A 20,961-nucleotide genomic window follows, 5' to 3' on the forward strand; every position below is an offset into this window, starting at 1 on the left:
CACTGAATCTGAACAAGAGCCTTGCTGGATAGAGTGTTTTTGACTGTAGTTCTTTCCTTTTCATCACTTTAGATATATTGTGCCACTCCCTTCTGGCCTGAAGAGTTTCTGCTGAAAAATCAGCTGATAACCTTATGGGGATTCCTTTGTATGTTACTTGTTGCTTTCCCCTTGTTGCTTTTAATATTTTCTCTTTAATATTTGTCGGTATGATTAATATGTGTCTCAGCATGTCCCTCCTTGGGTTTATCCTGTATGGGACCCTCTGCTTCCTGGACTTGGGTGACTGTTTCCTTTCCCATATTAGGGAAGTCTTCCCCTACTATCTCCTCAAATATTTCCTAAGGTCCTTTCTCTCTCTCTTCTCCTTCTGGGACCCCTATAATGTGAATGTTGGTGCATTTAATGTTGTCCCAGAGGTCTTTTATACTGTCTTCATTTCTTTTCATTCTTTATTCCTTTCCACAGCAGTGATTTCCACCATTCTGTCTTCCAGCTCACTTATCCATTCTTCTGCCTCATTTATTCGGCTATTGATTCCTTCTAGTGTAGTTTTCATTTCACTTATTGTATTGTTCATCTCTGTTTGTTTGTTCTTTATATCTTCTAGCTCTTGTATCTTCTTGGTCTGTGCCTCCATTCTTTTTCTGAGATCTCGGATCATCTTTACTATTACTCTGAATTCTTTTTCAGGTAGATTGCCTGTCTCCACTTCACTTAGTTCTTCTGGGGTTTCATCTTGTTCCTTCATCTGGAACATTGTCCTCTGCCATCTCATTTTGTCTAACTTTCTGTGTTTGAGGTCCCACAGGCTGCAGGATTGTAGTTCCTCTTGCTTCTGGTGTCTGCCCCCTAGTGGATGAGACTGGTCTAAGAGGCTTGTGCAGGCTTCTTGGTGAGGAGGACTGGTGCCTGCCCACTGGTGGGTGGAGCTGGGTCTTGTCCCTCTGGTGGGCAGGGCCGTGTCAAGGGATGTGTTTAGAGGCGGCTGTGGGCTCAGGAAGACTTAAGCAGCCTGTCTGCCTGTGTTCCTGCCCTGTTGGTTTTTTGGCCTGAGGCATCCCAGCACTGGAGCCTAAGGGCTGTTGGGTGGAGCCAGGTCTTGGTGTCAAAGTGGCAGCGTTTAGGGCAACTCACGCCAGTGAGTACTCCCCAGTGTCTCCGCCACCGGTGTCCTTGTCCCCATAGTGAGCCACAGCCACCCCCACCTCCCAAGTAGATCCTCCAAGTCCAGCAGGTAGGTCTGACCCTGGCTCATATGAAGTCACTGCTTTTTCCCCTGGGTCCCTGTGCACACAAGACCTTGTGTGTGCCCTCCAAGAGTGGAGTTTCTGTTTCCCCCAGTACTGGGGAGTTCCTGTGATCAAGGCCCACTGGCCTTCAAAGCCAAATGCTCTGGGGGCTCCTCCTCCCGATGCCAGACCCCCAGACTGGGGAGCCTGACGTGGGGCTCAGAACTTTCACTCCTGTGGGAGACCCTCTGTGATATAAATATTTTCCAGTTTGTGGGTCACCCACCCAACACTTATGGGATTTGTTTGTATCACGAATGCATCCCTCCTACTGTCTTGTTGTGACTTCTTCTTTGGAAGTAGAATATCTTTTTTGGTAGGTTCCAGTCTTTTTTGTTGATGGTTGTTCAGCCATTAGTTGTGATTTTGGTGTTTTCACAAGAGGAAAGGTGAGTTTAGGTCCTTCTACTCCCCCATCTTGTCCTGGAACCAAGCCCATTTAAATTTGATTTGAATTTCACTTACAGCATTATTGCTTTCCATTTCTCTGCTGTACTGTATCTTTGTTGGCCAATTTCTTCTTTTAATTGTCTGTTTTTGTAAAATATCACATAGGTTTTTACTGGGAAATAAGGAGGCAGCATAACTACATGCTTTGCTGTCTGTGCATGAACTGAATAACAGATATGCAGTGACCAATCACTGATAGACTTTGAAAGAAGTGACATGACTGGTCATTGATCATGATATGTAGCTGTTATTTGTATAGTAGTTTGTGGACTGAAGAGCTAGTAGCAGTATTTGCACTTTATGCAGTTACTCACAGTTAATGTAACATGGTAATTGAAATGTCCACTGTGTTGTTGGGGGTCTGGTGTCAAGGGTTAGCTAAACCATGGTATCTGAGATTTGTGCATTTTGGAACTGTGCAAAATAGGACTTCCCGAATTTAAATTTGCTTATATTAAGTTATTTACTCCATGGTCATCTACAACTTCCTTGGTACTCATTTGATTATTAAAGAAACTATGATGTGTCTTTTTCTTTCCTAATTTGTATTTATTCTCACCTGCCTAAACTTCACAGGCTCTTTCAGGCTACTTGATATATTTCTAACTTAATAGTCTGATCCAACCCAACGAAGGCATCTACAACATATGAAGTAAAATATCCACAGTAATAATAATTTATATAGGACTTGGACTTTGCTGTGGGCAACACTTTTAATTATGTACTCATTTCATTTCATCAATAATGCTCTTTAAATTACATTCTCCTTTCATTTCTCAGCATTTTGTCATATTGGGATGGAAGGGAGGGAGTTAGGGAAGGTATCATTATCCTTATTTTACAAATAAGAAAACTGAGGTTGTATCCAAAGTTACATATACTGTATTGTAACTAAGAAATCTGGAACTTGAGCTCAGACCAAATATTTCTCTTACTTTCTTTTGCTGCTTCATGCTGGGGCATTGTCACATCCAAATGAAGTTGTCATGGCCTTCCAACAGGAATAATTAAATTGTTGTTAACTTCTTCCCTTTTTTACCTAAGTAGAGAAAAAAAAATATGTAGGAAACTGGATTTCATTAAAGTAGATTGGGAGTTTGCCAGCATTTTGGGCTTTGGAAAACATGAGTCTTGATTTAAATTCCCAAGGAAAGTGTTTAGTAAAAATTAATAATAAAAATATTGAAATTCTAATTCTAGAAATTTTTAATTCTAAAATTCGAATTCAGATTTTAGTTTCTTATGTATTAAGGAAAACCATGTCCCCCCAAACATTTGCTAAAGAAAAGCATATTAACTAAGGTTCTAAAATAGCATATAGTAGCTATCCTTAATTTTTCATCCTTGTTTTTTTAGGAACTCTTTATTGATTTAAAAAATGCTTTGCTTCTCATTTATTTAGAAGTACCTAACCATGATATATAAGAGGCCAAAATGGGGCTCATAGATTTTTTTGAATAGTAATCTTGATAGTTCTTTCATTCATGTTTTGTTTCTCTCCTTCAGGTAGCTAATTATGGAGTTGGAGGACAGTATGAACCCCATTTTGATTTTGCACGGGTAAGTAAAAAAAAATGGCAAATGAAGGAGTTCCACTGAAGCTTAGGCATGACATGTTAATTCTGTTCTTTTGGTATTAAAAATTCATAGCTTATTTGGAATTTGTGAAAGCATGGTGGAATAGATATTCTGTAAAGCCTTTTAAAGCAGTAAAAAATACCTAGAGACACGGTAAAAGAACTTAGGATACTTTTAAATGCATTGCTGAGCTTTGAAGAAAGTAAAGGAAAATTCTCAAAGGCAAACTGAACAGAGAAAACCTAGAGACTAAAATTAGAGTGTTTAAAGGGAGCAAAAAAGCTGAGGCTGGAGGCATGTACCTCCAGGAATCTAGAGCTTTGGGGATTAACAGCTCTGTGAGAGGACCTGCTATAGTGTAGGCTACTGAACTGAGATCCCTGCATAAAACCTAAATCTCCAAAAGGATTACACCTTCAGAGAAAGAAAGAATGGCCTAGAAAATCATCTGCTTTGAGTTAAGACCCTTCAAAAGAGTTTCCTCTCGAATCCTAGCTGGAGTATGATGTGTTATGGGGAGCTTTTTCTGGCAGTTTGAAAGCAGAGGCCTGCCAACAGATACAGATGCCCCCAGGATGTTAAATACTTCAGTTATCAGATACAGAATATAAAATAACTATATAGGTCCAGTCTAGCCTCCTCTGGGAGCGGGCAGTTGGCGAGCCCACGCTAACCTGTGCAACTCTGTCCCGATCCCTGAGTTCTCACATGGTGCCCAGACAGATCGGATCGAAGCCATGGCCATTCTTTTTGCTGTTGTTGCCAGGGGAACCACTATCCTTGCCAAACATGCTTGGTATGGAGGCAGCTTCCTGGAGGTGACACAGCAAATTCTGGCTAAGATACCTTCTGAAAATAACAAGCTAATGTACTCACATGGCAATTCTTTGTTTCATTACATCTGCCAAGACAGGATTGTCTATCTCTTTATCACTGATGATGATTTTGAGTGTTCCCGAGCCTTTAATTTTCTGAATGAGATAAAAAAGAGTTTCCAGACTACGTACAGTTCAAGAGCACAAACAGTGCTCCCATATGCCATGAATAGTGAGTTCTCAAGTGTCCTGGCTGCACAGCTGAAGCATCACTCTGAGAATAAGGGCCTAGAAAAAGTGATGGAGACTCAAGCCCAAGTGGATGAACTTAAAGGAATCATGGTCAGAAACATAGACCTGGTGGCTCAGCAAGGCGAAAGATTGGAATTATTGATAGATAAAACAGAAAATCTCGTGGATTCGTCTGTCACCTTCGAAACAACCAACAGAAATCTTGCCCGAGCCATGTGTATGAAGAATCTCAACTCACCATCATCATCATCATCATCATATCAGTCATATTCATCTATATTATTGTGTCACCTCTCTGTGGTGGATTTACACGGCCAAGCTGTGTGAAGAAATAAAAAACTTATCATTAACCTAGGATACGAGAGAACAGGGAGTTAAAAGCAATCCGTTTGATTCAAGCCTTTTAATACTGACCGATGGTGTCTGCCAGTCTCTTCAACCCTCTTCTTTCTCTCTTTTGTTTTAATATTGTTCTATGCCTCCAGATTTATCTTTGTCCTATCAACCAGTTTATTCCAGTGCACTTCAGACCGAACCATTTATTGCAGCAGTAGCCTTAAAAAGGCATTTTGTTTCTTTGGTTTGTTAACTAGTGTCATCTACTTACAGATACATTTTTGTTTATAATTGCACAAAGCTATCACCAAGGTAGAAACCACCTGTCTTATGAGCTGTCTACTGAAATTATGGATGACCTTTGTGCACACAAAAGTTCAAGAGACAGATAGTATTGCTAACATCTCATCTTAATATCCTTTGATTTTGAAGGGTTTTAAGTGCTTGGAAACAATATACATGGAGAATTGTTGTTATTTTGGGAATTGTAGTTAATTGTTGGTGTTTCTAGGAGCCCACGCAGGTAAAGTATTAAACATTTTATCTCAGTGAGATGGGGAACGTTTTACTAGCCTCTTAGAAGCAAACAGAATTATCCTTGTCTGCTTATTATTAACTTTGGGCAGAAAGTTTTGATCATTCACAAACCTCGCCGAGCTTGATATCCTCTGTTTCCCCATTGCAGTTGATTTGAGAAGACAGTGGTTTAAATATTGTTGAAGGTTGTGGTTTTTTACATATTCCTTTTTCTTTGGTGGATATTTAGGGCAATTGTATAGATAATAGAATGGGTAGTGGATGGAGTGGGGAGGCACATTCCTCTGGCTCACCAAAGAAAAAGAAGAGAACCACAGTGGAAAAGCCCAAACTGAATATAGTCAGCAATCAACTCCAGGATTTGGGTTTGACTGGTGTTGAATAATAGTTTGAGCATCCTTTGCGGTTTAGTAAGTTCTTTAATCTGCCTAGTTTTGAAGAATTCTTTTGTGAAACTTGAGAGTAGACAGTATGATACATGAAAGAATACAAGACATTTTAGCTAACATCCATGTAACTGCAGCGTGAAAAAACTGGAGTGTAATCATACTGCTTTGGCTACTCTGGCATCTGTTAGCTAGTGTGTACTTTTAGTGTGTATCTGAAAGGACAACATTTGGTGCCCTAGATCTAACTGCACTTATTTATCAATAAATGCCAGTAAATGGACATTATATTACATTTGACTATTTTCCCAATGAAAGAACAAATTGGTCTGTAAAACCTAGTCACCTGTTTAGCCTAGTCGTGTGCCTTGAATATTTATGTGTCACGTAATCTGGCACCTGCAACCTGTTCTTCCATCTGTACCATTCAATTCATGCTGATTCATTTATTTGACATATATTTTCAACCCCCGGAACTCTTTTCCTGGTGATCATGTATAGTGCAAATGTTTTTTCAGTCCTCTTTATCAACACTAATGCCTTTTAATTACATCAGCATTTCCTGTTGGAAAACACATTTGTTCCATGAAAACATTTGGCATTCCTTAATAATAATTTCCAAATGTCTTTAATCCCAAGAAAAAGACTTAAAGCTTATTTCCCTTTCTTACACACATGTGAATAAAAATGATATGCATGTTTTAGGGATAAATTACTTAACCATATCTTGATCTGTTTATGTATAAGAATGCTTTTTAAAGCACATACCTTGTTTTTTTTTTTTTTTTTTTTTTTTTTTTCTTTTTTCTTTTTGCGGTATGCGGGCCTCTCACTGTTGTGGCCTCTCCCGTTGCGGAGCACAGGCTCCGGATGCGCAGGCTCAACGGCCATGGCTCACGGGCCCAGCCGCTCCACGGCATATGGGATCCTCCCAGACCGGGGCACGAACCCGTATCCCCTGCATCGGCAGGCGGACTCTCAACCACCGCGCCACCAGGGAGGCCCAACATACCTTGTTTTAAATGATGTACAAACTGAAGGCATTAATAAAATTTGAGTAATAGAAAAAAATAACTAATACTTTAAAAATAAAAGAGGATAAAAATTAATGAATTCTCAAAATGATTTAACATATTTGAAAAATAGAAGCTTTAGGTCGAAAAAATTGTTGAAATTTAAAATTTAGTGTATAAGTTAAACAGAGACAGCTGCAGTGAATTAGTGAATTGGGCAATAAATCTGAAGAAATTACAGGATTACATTTTGAAAGACAGGAAGATAAAAAACATAAAATAGATGCAGAGGCTGGAGAATAAATAATATTAAAGCAGTTTGTTAAAAAGTTGTTCTTGCCCAAGTACTCTTGCTTAAGATCAATAAATATTTAACCTTTTAAATAAAAAAGTAATTTTAACATATCAAGCTATAAATTGTCATCACCAAATCTTAATTTAAGCTTTATCATAATTACATGAATTCTAAGGAATGTGCCAAGTATTCTAATAAACGTCTTGATCTATTACCATTTTTTAATAAGAGTATATTCTTTGGGAAGAAAACAGTCTGTATTGTATTAAATTCCTTGACTGGTTTAATCCCAGAATCCTAGACTCTTTTTCTGGGCAGGCTAGCAAAGGATATATTTTTAGTCTCTTTTCCATCTGTTTTCAATTATTGAAAAATGTCTGAGGATCTTGGATGATGTGAAAGACTACAGTTTAAGTCCTCACATTAATGTAACTAAATTTTTTTTCTTAGCTTTTTATTTTGAAATAATTATAGATTCCTAGGAAGTTTCCCCCCAAAATACAGGGAGATCCCATGCACCCTTCACTCAGCCACCTTCAGTGTTAACATCTTGCATAACTGTAGTACACTATCAAAACCAGGAAATTGGTGTTGGCACAAGCAACAGAGCTTAGTCATATTTCACCAGTTATGCTCGCATTCATGTCTGTCTGTCTGTCTGTCTATACAGTTTTATTACATGTGTAGCTTTATGTAACTACCACCACAATAAAGATACATAACTGCACCATCACTGTAAGACTCCCTTGCGGTACTGGTCTGTAGCTACATATACCCTTCTGCCTCCCGCTGGTAACCATTAATCTGTTCTTCACTAAAATTATTTCGCAAATGTTATGTAAATGTTACATACGGCATGTATCCTTTTAAGATTGTCTCTTTTCACTCAGCATAATTCCCTTGAGGTTCATCCATGTTTTTGCAGAACATATCAACAGGGTGTTCCTTTTTGTTTGCTGCATAGTATTCTGTGGTATAGGTATACGACAGTTTTAGTCATTCATCCTTTGAAGGACATTAATGGACAATTTGAGGATATGACAAATCGATGTGTATAAATTTCTGTGTGAAAAATACATGATTTTCATTTTTCTGGGAAAATGCCAAGAGACTATACTGTATTTTAATTTAGCTTTAAATAGCCAGACATGAATTCTTCAGCCAGATTAAAGTGCTGACAGCCCAAAAGACAGTCAAGAATAGTAGCAGTGACATTTGAATGGATCATGAGTTCAAAGTAAATCTCAAGGTAAATTTTTTTTTACCCACGGAGAATTGACTTAATGAATGTAGCTGAGATACTCTCATGTCTTGCTTTTTTGGAAGCTAAAACTATAGGTGTCAATTTTTAAAATAATCTGTGGGTAGTAGATATTGGTTCTCACTATATAGGCTAACAAATCTGTATTTTCCCCCCGAATGGTCTTATCAAAAGTATTCAGTGTACTAGTTGAATCAACAACCAACAAATATCTGAGTGCCTGTTGTATATAGTGCACTGGACATTATAAAGGAACCTTTTGGGGCTGTTTTTAGCATACTGTTCAGCATATTAATGATGTTAGTTGCCATTGGAGAATTTGCATTACTGAATTTTATACCACTGAGTTGTGTTTTATTCACAGAAAGATGAGCCAGATGCTTTCAAAGAGCTGGGGACAGGAAATAGAATTGCTACATGGCTGTTTTATGTAAGTTATAGCTAAAATTTTTAAGTTGGGATTTGATCACATGACTCATTTATTTTGATGTGTTCAGATGTTTGTTCTGTTTAGCTCTTGATTAACATCCTAGTTTAACATTTTTTTACAACTGAGTAAAGGGAGTTAAGAATTTTTTCTTTGCATTTATAACTTTTTCAGATTGTACTTATTACAACCTGAAGAAGAAAGTTAAAATTACACCTAGTCCCAGTATTTGAAGGCAATGTGATATTTTGGAGTATGGACTGTCATCTATAGTCATCTATAATGTGTATATAAGCAACTCTGTGTATTTGTAGGAATTTATGTGTATATATCCACATTATCTTAATAAACTTTTATTTTGAATTTATTGATAAATATCATATCAGAAAAGTGTAAGTATATAAGTATATAACGATAAATTTTCACAGAGTGAACACTAGCATAGTCAGCACCCAGATCAAGAAATAGTACATTAGAGCACGCAAGAAGCCCTTTCCTCAAGGGTAACAATTTTCCCATTGTTCATTAGTTTCAAAACAGTATGATCTTCATTTTTTAAATTGTTTATATATTCATACATGTAGAAAAGATTAAGCTTTGATCATAATATTTGCCCCAGTTATCTATTGCTGCATAACAAATCACCCCAAAACTGAATGGTTTAAAGTAACAGTTTGATTCTTATCTTTCATGGTTGTGAGGTTGATTGGGCTTCATTTATGGTTCTTGCTCTGGATCTCTCGTGCATTTGCAATCAGATGATGGCTGGCACTGGGGTCACCTTAAAGGCTGAAGTTGAGGCTGGTTGTCGGCCAGAATACCAGCATGTGGACTGGGCTTCCTCATAGCATGAGGCTGGATTCTAAGAGCAAGTATCCCCCAAAAGGCAGTACATAGCTTTTTTTTTCTTTTGGCTGCATTGGGTCTTCGTTGCTGCACGCGGGCTTTCTCTAGTTGCAGCGAGCGGGGGCTACTCTTCATTGCAGTGTGCAGGCTTCTCATTGCGGTGGCTTCTCTTGTTGTGGAGCACGGGCTCTAGAGCTCAGGCTCAGTAGTTGTGGCACACAGGTCGCTGCAACTAGGGAAGGCCCACACGCAGCAACGAAGACCGATTGCAGCCAAAAATAAATACATAAAGTAAATAAATTTTTTTTTAAAAAGCAAAGAAATACAAGAAAATTGATGCTATATTATTTGGTCCAATATCCATAAATGTTAGATTGTTTGTGACTATCAGACTATATATTAGATAATTATATCCCCTTTTAGTTATATATAGCATTTTTATTAGATTTGTATTCATTTTTTTCATTCTTTGAATGCTTTTCTCAGATGGGCCACATAGCACAACTTTTAAATTCCTCTGAAGTTAGTTTTTTCATTGCTTAAGAGCTATTAGCTCTTTGATATCGATTATGTATTTATCATGGTAAAATACACTTCTTTATATCACTGAATGCCTTTAGCATTAAACTGTGCTTGATACTAAAATCAAACTCTTCTTTGGTACAGCATTTGCCTATAAATCACTTGTTTTAGATGTGACTCTTGAATATAGCATATAGTTGGATTTTGCTTTGTGATACATTAGTCTGACTCTACATTCTACTTACGTTGTTTTTGAAAAAAATCTTCACTATATGATCTGTGTTTCCTTTGCCTCATTTTATGCATGTGCTTCTTCAGTTAATTTGGAAGGTTTGTGTTTTTATTCTAATTCACTTTATAAATCTTTTAATCTTCTAATTTTTAGTTAATATGTGTTGATACCCTACCATGAGAAATGACAAAACTGGTTTTAGTTTATTACTTTTCTCTTGGTGTTCAGTCCTATTTTGTTTGAATTCACTTATTTAAATATTTATTGAATACCTACTGTTTTGAGGCTATTCTCAGCAATAAACAAAACAGATGAAAATTCCTGCCCCCATGGAGATGATATTCTAGTGCTATAGAATACATATTTATACCCCATGTTACTTGATTTGTCAGTTTTAAATCATCTCTTTTTACCTCTGGCTATAAAAGAAATAGCTATCCCAAATTATATCCCAATCTCCCTTGCTGACTTCATCTTTCCTCTGCTTTTATATATCTATGTAAACCTAAATAGCATCGTGTCTTTTAAAAACTGACTAGCATGCACAAACCCAGTTATGTAAGTAGAAGTCCAGATATTCTCATTCTAGTATTTAGTATCAAATCTACCTCACAGTGGCATGTTTAACTTTATTCTACCAGCACTTTTGATAATACTCTCATCTCTTATTAGATGAGTGATGTGTCAGCAGGAGGAGCCACTGTTTTTCCTGAAGTAGGAGCTAGTGTTTGGCCCAAAAAGGTAAGCTTAGCTTGTTATTTTAATTTGGGGGCGGCGGGTCCTCTGTATTTTTTCCCTGAGGAATATATGCACCTATATTTCATAGTCTAAGTAGTAAATAACATTTTTAAAGGTAGTACACTTAAGGACTACATTATGTCTAGGGAAAATTTTAGATATTGTACAATTTACCGTGAGTACCTAAAGGTATGAACAACCAGGGATTAGTGTTTAGAAGTTTTCATTTCTAAAATGGGTTCCGTATGATACTTGCTATTGTAAGATGTGTTAGCTTTGGCAAATACACTTTTTTGTTAAGTAACGCAGATATTAATGCTTTCATGTGATCACCAAAATTTTGTACATTATATGATACTTTCAGAACTATATTAGAGGAAGATATAATGCTGCCATAGAGAATTATTTCCATAGAACAGAGGAAAATTTAGTTACTATAAAAAGCAATAACCTGATACTTTATTTGGGGATGATTTTGTATTGTTTTCCACAGGGAACTGCTGTTTTCTGGTATAATCTGTTTGCCAGTGGAGAAGGAGATTATAGTACACGGCATGCAGCCTGTCCAGTGCTGGTTGGAAACAAATGGGGTAAATATTTCCTATATTCTCTGAACAGAATTTGTGATTTTTGTCTCTTATTTAAAAATTATTATAATTTACATCTTAAAAGAAAGAAAACTCCTGACAGATTTGCCTAACATGACTTTAACACTGAAAGGGATTCAACCAAGCAAGTTTCTTAATATAAATTTGCTTTTAACAGATCAGATTTTTTGACATTTTTAACACCATTTCCACTTATTATTTAAGAAACGTTAATTGATTCAAACTTGAATCTTCCTCTCATGGGGTTCACAGTTGTCTCTTGTAGTAGATACTAATACAAAGATATAAACAGAAGACAGTAACTACTTACATTTAGGGAGGCTTCTTTGAAGTTTAATTTTTATATTTAGTCTTGAAGATAGAGCAGTAGTTTTCCAGGCATGTTAGGGACCAGGGCCAGGAATCATATGAGGCTAGAGAGGTACTCTCAGGTTCATGCAAGTATAGGACTGGCCACATTTAAAAAAAAAAAAGAAAAAGAAATAGAAATGGGTGAACTTATTTTTATATAGATTTTTTAACCCCATATATCTATTTCCATATGTGTCACTTGGCCACATTCCACACTTGAAGTGCTTAGTAGCTACATGTGTCTAGAGGCTACCGTATTGGACATAGCAAGATTAAGGAGTGATACCTGATCATCAGGATTTAAAAGAACTCCCCTGATGATTACTAATGTTTGAGAACCACTGGACTAGAATGAAGGGAGGCTAGTGGAGGAGAGATGAGTTTAGAAGGCTGTTTTCTGTTGTCTAAATGGAGGAGAGATGAGTTTAGAAGGCTGTTTTCTGTTGTCTAAATGGGTGATGATAAAAGCCTGGACTAAGGCAACAACAAAAGGTTTGGAGAGCAAAGAATAGATTGAAGAGATCATAGAAGTAAAATCAACAGGGTTTGATGAATAAAAGATTGGATACACGGGTTAAGACAGGTAACAAGGTAGTTAAGAATTAATGAGTGCTACTTTAAATATCTTATACATGTTGATGCCATTGATTGGGTTCTATGATATAGGAGAAGGAGACAGAAATTAATTCCTTTGGGGGTATATTAAAAAACAGTATCTTGGAACAAAGGAATCTTGAGTACATAATACGAGAGATTAATCATAGAGTTGTGTTCATTTTTAAAATGTCTTTGTGTTAGAAGTGGTATTTTGCAAACAGGTAAAACAGTGTTTTGTTCTGTCTGTACCTACATCTCAATTCTTACATTGAACATTAGAAACTTTAGGAAATACACATGCACAGATTCTCAAATGTACATACATATATATAAAATCTTTTTTATTTCCAGCATTTACTGAAGTTCTTAAAAAAACAGCCTAAGTAGCATCTGTCTTTGTCTGGTTTTGGTCTTGAACTTTTTTAGCCTATGTAGAAACTTCATTATAGTCCTGGCTCCTAGGAGTTAATAATTAAATACTAGTTAGATAGTGGGGGACATTAATATATTATTTTCTTTCACAGTATCCAATAAATGGCTCCATGAACGTGGACAGGAATTTCGAAGACCGTGCACCTTGTCGGAATTGGAATGACAAACAGACTTCCCTTTCTCTCCTGTTGTACTCTAATGTGTCTGATACACACATTTCCCAGTCTTAACTTTGAAGAGTTTACAATTGACTAACACTCCATGATTGATTCAGTCATGAACCTCATCCTATGTTTCATCTGTGGACAATCGCTAACTTTGTGGGGGGTTTTTTTCTTTTAAAAGTAACACTTAAAACACCACATTTTACATATGAAACCTTAAAGTTCAGTTGGTATCACAGAGGACAAAGCAAGGCAGGGTAAAAAATGAGGAATTTTTACATTTATGGTATGTTTTAAAGAACTTTTTTTGGTTGGATAAAAAATACAATTTAGGCATCTGATTATAGTATTTCAGTACATCTCAGTTGGTGGGTGGTAGGCTAGAATGGTCCCTGTGATTAAGGAACAGATGCCGTATATTATGGACCTAGGTATTATGTTTACCTAGTCTCAACAACTCCCTTCTGGATCTGCCTGAAGACTAGGAATAAATTAGCCCTGTAAAGTGGGTTCCATACAATGTTTGCCCCTCCATATGCTATTCTAATTTGATTTTTTTTTCTCCCAAGTCATTTTTAAAGTATGCTTTATTTTACCAATCCCCTTCTTTCATAGCTCCTCTGTGGTGAATTAAATTTGAGTTACAATACTTTGATTAAAAAAAAATTTTTAACAGAAGGTCCTACATTAAAGACTGGGCCTTCTTAACTAAAATGATCATGACTTAGTCTGTTTCTTGTTTTTCTTAAATGACTGATGATTTTGTCCAAAAAATTTTGCTGTTTTTCTTAGTGCTAATTCCTTGCCTCTTATTTCAGCTACAGCAGGGGATGATGATGTTGGCATTCGGATTAAAAAAATATCGTGCCTTAGGAGACTGGAAATTTAAAAATGTACAAGTCCTTTCAATGATGAGGGAATTGATAAAAAAGGAGTTTTTCCTAAAAAGCCAAAATGTTTGTTTTTTCAATTCTGAAATGTGTTGTGACAACAGTGACCTATTTATGATCTTAAATCTTTTTTTTTAAATGTTTCCGTTTTCTGTGTGGTATTTTTCATATTTAAATGTGAATGTGTGCTATAGCAATAACAGGTTATTTCTTTAGAATTAGGACTTAGGTTTATCCTCCTGATTTTCATTCACTCTAAAGTCACATTGTTATGGTAGAAAATTAAGGCTCTTTGAACTTTCAGATATTTAATCAATCAAAATATGTTACCTTCAAAGGGAGCTTTACAACTTTATTACTATGGTTATGGAGTTTTTACAGTAATGCTACTTAAGATTTTCTGTTGTTCAAATACATGGTATGGTAGTAGAAAGCTCTGAACCTAATGAAGTATGTTAATTGACCCGTTAACCTTTATATTTCTTATGGTGAATCATAGTTCACATAAGGGCTCTTTATCCTTTATGCAGTATTTAAATAAGGAAGAATTTGGTTAATTCTCTGGGAAAGAGGGTATTACTTTACCATTTTTTAAAAAAAGTGAACTGTGAACTTTATTTCTCCGAACTATCCTTTGTTCCACTACAAGTATTTTAGTAAGAAATATTGAGAATTAAGTTCATTAATCTAATCAGATTTTGTGACCACAGATTTTTAAAAAATCTTTTTTAGATGGAAGCAATGTAAATTCAAAATTGAAGAAATAAAATGGGTGTTCAAAGAAAGGATACTAATCCTTAATTGCCACGTGTTTTAGAAAGTAGAATAAAAAATATCTACTTCACAAGGAAACAACATATTCCATAATCTTACAAATTTCATTATATTCAACCCCAAACCCCACACAGGGATTGGTAAACTCTTGTCAGTGTTAGGTCTTACAGAACCCTCCCAAGTTTCATAATTACCAACTATTTTTCTTTCCAAATGAAAAGGAGAAAAAAATTCCAGTATAAAACTTTGCAATCCTTTTTTTTATGCTGAACTTTAAAATAAATGAGGGCTAGAGCTATCATGGAAAATGTGGAAACTGTGGTTTCCTCACCAACCCTAAGTGTCCATCCTTTAAGATTGGAAGTTTCATCATTCATTAACTTTAACCATGAGTTATCACCAGTATCACCAAGTTAACTGAAGTATCCACCAGAATACTCAATCAGCAGGGTAAGTAAATGCCATAACTATGTAATAACCTAGTAGGATTATTTAAAAAAATAACGAAGTGACTTTAAGATTCTTCAGAAAGCTAGATGGTAAATGCAGTAATGAAAGACACAACCAACCATGTACTTTGGTGAATTTATAATAAAATGGTTACTACAATATAAAAGGATTGAGAAGAGTTGTTGTAAGCAGTAAACACACACACATATAAAACCTTATATATGTGTGATATAAAAATATAATACCTTGGGCTTCCCTGGTGGCGCAGTGGTTGAGAGTCCGCCTGCCGATGCAGGGGACGCGGGTTCGTGCCCCGGTCCCAGAAGATCCCACATGCCGTGGAGCGGCTGGGCCCGTGAGCCATGGCCGCTGAGCCTGCGCATCCGGAGCCTGTGCCCCGCAATGGGAGAGGCCACAACAGTGAGAGGCCTGTGTACTGCAAAAAAAAATATATATATAATACCTTATATGTGTGTGTGTATATAAGATATATATTATTGCTGCTGAGAAGAATCTAAATATCCTTACAGAGTCATGTGTTGCTGGTTATATGTAAATTCCATGCCAGATTTCCACTTAAGTCCATATAGCTGAAAAATGAACAACCCATATGTAGGGCCTAATGACCTAAACAATTGAATGACTAGATGGCTGCCATTACGAAACTTACAGTGTAATACCAAAATAACAACAACAGCAAATACCCAATCATGATTAAATAATCAGTTGAGAAGGATTAAACAGAATTATGAAATGGAGATTGCTAGGAGAAAGCAGAAAGAAAAATGACATCTTAGTCTGGATGCCCAGCAGCACAAGAACCAATCCCTTCTCTTGGCAGCACTTCACTGGGGTAAAAGTTTGTTATTTAGCAGGAGCAGTATTGGGTAACTTAGAGAAATAAGAATGATTGTCAGCACTAGAGAGTACTGTTTATTAAATTATCAGATTTATCAGAATTAAATAGATTTCATATTCCAATTTCCTAATGTCCTTGGATATTATTCTACCACACTAATGAGTTTTGCAAAAGTAACTGTAGTAGAACAGTAAATTTCTTGGCTGCCTGCTTTATTGACTTTTATTTGAGGACTTTGAAGTTTACTTTTTGTGTGAATGTAGCCTTCAATTAAATATACATTTTGATGCAGGAAGACTAATTTGTAAAAAAAAAAAAAAAATAGGCAGTCTTATCAAATATAAAAGTTTAAATAAAAGGAACCACTGAAAAGGAGTGCTAGTCTCTATATCCTGCTTTTTGAGGCCTTGTTGAATTCCCATTGCAGCACTGTTGTATTGAAGTCAGTTGTACGAAACAAGATAATCACAGATAAAATGAGCTCTAACATCTGAAAAAAGAAAATCCTTAAATTTTGTCATTTGGTTGTTCCAATTCCTAACAGGCTTGTTTATAATACAAATCTGTTTTAGGCTAAACACTTTAAAAGATTCAGAATAGAACATTTTAAAGAGAATATGTAGAGCGATGTACACTTTGACGTTTCATGGCTTTTTAGGGAGATGAATTTTATCTTTAGTCAATTTCTTCTAGAAAAGGCATTCACTTATTTAAGTCTACAAAGAGCGAAAATTATTATTTTAATATCTACCTTAAAGTCATAAACGTAATTAAGCTCCATTGCAATGTAGGTTTTACATGGGTTTGGAAATATCATGGGTTAAATCATATTATGTAAATAACCTTACAGTTGTTTACTCTTAGAAGGTGAAATAATTAAATTCACCTATAGAGTAAGTTATGTTCTATTTTTACTTTACGTTTAAAAGGCACAAAAGTTAAGGCTCTGTAACATGAAACACCTTTCAGATTTTTTATCATGAGATGGAAAAAAGTTCTTATTAAAAATAATCAGTGTTGGGCTTCCCTGGTGGCGCAGTGGTTGAGAGTCCGCCTGCCGATGCAGGGGACACGGGTTTGTGCCCCGGTCTGGGAAGATCCCACATGCTGCGGAGTGGTTGGGCCCGTGAGCCATGGCCGTTGAGCCTGCGCATCCGGAGCCTGTGCTCCGCAATGGGAGAGGCCACAACAGTGAGAGGCCCACATACCGCAAAAAAAAATAATAATAATCAGTGTTATCTTTCCCACATTCCCTTTTTACTTCTGCAACTATAGGAAAATAGTCTATGGAAAAGTTGAAGTAAGGCAATAATTAAAAGTGCTCTGAAACAGTCCTACTTAGAGTGTGGCTTGCAAAAGAGTTGCCATGGGGTTTGTTACTGTTCCACAATGAGATAAGGAGATTACATGAAAATGTAAATACAGTACATCAATAACTACATGGTTTTGTTCAGTTGACTTTTTTCATAGCAAGATTTTCAAGATGAAGAAAGCAATGTGTTATTTACATTGTGGTACAAGCTCCTTATATCTCTGAGAACCGGCTTTAAATAGCATTGCTCTAGAACAGTACAAATTTTGTTTGATTCTACATTTTTAACAGCACTAAAGAGTTTCATATCTGTGGTTTGGATCTTGGTGGGGTAGTGGGAGCAGACTTTTTATGTCATGGCATAATGGAGAAAACAATTCAGAATAATTAATTAGCTTAGCATATAATGTATCAAGGAATCAACATACTATCCTTACAGTGATAGATTTGGATCAACATTTCCTCTAGTTCTTAAACTTAATGGGACTTATTCTTGTTGGTATAAGACATATTTAAGAATATTGGTTCTAGAGGAAGCTAGTGGACTAGGAAGCTCCAGACCTTTGTTCCCCCATGGAAACGTGAAACCAGCAACTAGAGCCTGGATGAAATAACTTTATAGAGGTCTGGAAAACAGCCAAAGGTTTAAATTAACCAAATGAAAGCCAAGTTAAGAAAAAGCCATGTTCAAAGTGGTAGGACATTTCACAATGTTTTTACTTAAACTTGCCTCACGCCAAACCTGGTACAGCACAGGTGGGAGGAAGTAGCTGCCCCATTCCCAGTTCTTATCTTTAACCAAAAGGAGCAGAGCAGATCTTGTTTGTAACCTTTTAATCTGTTTGGAAGCTGCGTGGACTGGTCTTTTTCACTTAATTCAGAGCTCAGAAGGAAAAGGGTATAGCTGGGAAAAGCCCTGGGAAGCATCAGACACTGCTTGTTAAAGCTGCAGAGGAACTACAGACCTGGAGTAGCCTGATGCAAGAGATTACAGGTGGTGGAATACAATAGAAGGCCCTGAAAAGTGGCTGAGATGAGACTTCTAGGGAAAACAAGACTTTAAAAAGCAGGCATGTATATGGGGAGATGGAGAAAAGCATCAACAAAGGTCCAGGCAAGATGCATGCCAAGGAAAGACCTTGAACCCCATGCTGATCCCAAGGATTAAAATACGCTCTTCTGCAAAGACTGGGAGAGGCTACTCTTTCAAGTACCTAATTTTCAGCACCCCCCACACACATACACAAATCACAAAGCATACATAGAAACAGGAAAACATTTCTCCCATTCAGAAGGAGAAAATTAATTGGAAGAAACCATCCCTGAAGAAACACAGACACTGGATGTACTAAACTAAGAGTTTAAAACACCTGTTTTAAATATGCTCAAAGAGCTGAAGGAGAACATAGACAAAGAGCTAAAAGAAGGCAGAAAATGATACATGAACAAAATAAGAATATCAACAAAAGGATAAAAAATACGAAATTAGTTTAAAAGAACCAACAATAATTCTAGAGCTGAAAAATAAGTGAATCGAAAAATTCACTAGAAGGATTCAACAGCAGGTTCAAATAGGCAGAGGAATAAATCAGCAAACTTGGGGACAGGTCATTTCAAATTATCAAGTCAAGTCCAAGGAGCAGAAAGAATGAAGAAAAGTGAACAGAGCGAAAGGGACTTACATGACACCATCAAACAGCCCAGTATATACATTATGTGAATCCCTGAGGAAGAAAGAAAATTTCTGAGAGATCATTTGAAAAAATAATGGTCAATTATTTCCCATATTTGTAGTCATGGATTGACAAATTCCAGAGGCTTAAAGAATTCCAAGTAGGATAAACTCAGAGAAAACCCTGAGACATATTATAATCATAGTACATAGTAAATCTATTCTACAAAAATGAGAGAGAAATTAAGACATTTCCAGATAAATAAAAGCTGAGGGAGTTCATTACCACTTGACCTGCCCTACAAGAAATGCTTCAAGTTAAAAGGACTCTGGACATTGACTGGAAATCATATGAAAATATAAATATCTTTAATAAAGGTAAATATATGGAACAACAGAAAAATCAACATTGTGATTTTTGGTTACAACTCCACTCTTTTTTCCTAGAGGATTTAGAAGACAAATGCATAAAAAATTATAAATATGTTAATGAGTACAATATATAAAGCTGAATTTGTGACTTCATTAACATAAAGGGGAGTGGATCTGTAAAGGGGTAGAGTTTTTGTGTGGGGTTGCAGAAACGAATTAATTCAGATTAGATTGTTATAACTTTAGGGTGTTATATGTAGTCCATGTGCTAACCACAAAGAAAGTATCTATAGAATATACACAAAAGGAAATGACAAGTAATCAAAACGTGTCATTACAAAGAAAGTGAACAGAAAAGAAGGCAGTAATAGAGGAAATGAGGGACAAAAAAAAAAAGCTGTAAGATATAAAGAAAAAATGGCAAAAGTAATTTTGCCATCCCTAGCAGTAATTACTTTAAATGTAAATGGATTAAACTCCCTGATCAAAAGATGTAAATTGACATAATGGATAAAAAACATGACCCAAGTATATGCTGTCTTAAAGAGACTCACTATATCTAAAGACATGCATAAGTTGGAAGCAAAAGGATGGGAAAATATATTCCCTATCAAAATCCCAATGATTTTTTTTACCCATCATAAAATTAATATGTGGGTATAGAGGGGACAGATCTCAAGACAATAAAAGCTATTTATGACAAATCCACATCCAATATAATACTCACTGGTGAAAAGCTGAAATCCTTCCTGATAAAACCTGGAACAAGACAAGGATCCCCACTCTCACCTCTTCTATTCAACATAGTATTGGAAGTCCTAGCCACAGCGGTCAGACAAGAAAAAGAAATAAAAGATATCCAAATTGGAAGGGAAGAGGTAAAATTATCATTATATACAGCTGGTATGATATTGTATGTAGAAAACCCTAAAGACTCCACACAAAAACTATTAGAACTGATAAACGAATTCAGCAAGGTAGCAGGATACAAGATTAACATACAGAAATTGGCTGCATTTCTTTATGCCAACAATGAAATATCAGAAAGGGAATGTAAAAAAACAATACCTTTTAAAATCACACCCCCCAAAATAAAATACTTAGGAATAAAGCTGACCAAGGAGGTGAAAGACTTATATGCTAAGAACTATAAAACATTAATAGAAGAATTTGAAGATGATTCAAGGAAATGGAAAGATATCTCATGCTTTTGGATTGGAAGAATATTGTTAAAATGGCCATACTACCCAAAGCAATCTACAGATTTAATGCAATCCCTATCAAATTACTCATGACCTTTTTCATGCAACTAGAAAAAATAATCCTAAAATTCATATAAACCAAAAAAGACACAGAATCGCCAGAGCAATCCTGAAGAAAAAGAACAAAGCCAGAGGCATAACCCTCCCAGACTTCAGAAGATACTACAAATCTACAGTAATCCAAACAGCGTGGTACTGGCACAAAAACAGACATACAGATCAATGGAACAGAATAGAG

At 36.2% G+C, this 20,961-nt stretch overlaps 2 protein-coding genes and 1 long non-coding RNA gene across 5 annotated transcripts in view; 2 read left to right on the plus strand and 1 right to left on the minus strand.

Annotated features, from left to right (window-relative positions):
- P4HA1 (prolyl 4-hydroxylase subunit alpha 1) overlaps positions 1-14,161 on the plus strand; it is an 89,754-nt gene extending 75,593 nt beyond the window's left edge. For all 3 annotated transcript variants that reach the window (XM_081248483.1, XM_081248482.1, XM_081248484.1), the window contains exons 11-15: positions 3,249-3,302; positions 8,580-8,645; positions 10,915-10,983; positions 11,474-11,570; positions 13,061-14,161. In XM_081248483.1, the coding sequence (XP_081104609.1) occupies positions 3,249-3,302; positions 8,580-8,645; positions 10,915-10,983; positions 11,474-11,570; positions 13,061-13,131 (357 nt within the window). In that variant the 3' untranslated portion in view covers positions 13,132-14,161. The remainder of the gene's footprint in view (positions 1-3,248; positions 3,303-8,579; positions 8,646-10,914; positions 10,984-11,473; positions 11,571-13,060) is intronic.
- Positions 3,314-6,406, plus strand: LOC308624870 (vesicle-associated membrane protein 7-like). The gene has a single exon (XM_081248632.1). The coding sequence runs from the start codon at positions 4,058-4,060 to the stop codon at positions 4,712-4,714; it is 657 nt and encodes a 218-aa protein (XP_081104758.1). The 5' UTR covers positions 3,314-4,057; the 3' UTR covers positions 4,715-6,406.
- On the minus strand, positions 13,791-20,558 carry LOC308624880. Its single transcript, XR_014017011.1, has 2 exons — positions 15,710-20,558; positions 13,791-15,491 (listed from the first exon to the last, which is right to left on the minus strand). It is a non-coding gene; the product is annotated as an uncharacterized lncRNA (long non-coding RNA).
- Between the last annotated feature and the right edge of the window lie 403 nt (positions 20,559-20,961).

Source organism: Mesoplodon bidens (assembly GCF_964165515.1).
Source record: "Mesoplodon bidens genome assembly, chromosome: 1".
Classification (NCBI taxonomy): Eukaryota; Metazoa; Chordata; class Mammalia; order Artiodactyla; family Ziphiidae; genus Mesoplodon; species Mesoplodon bidens.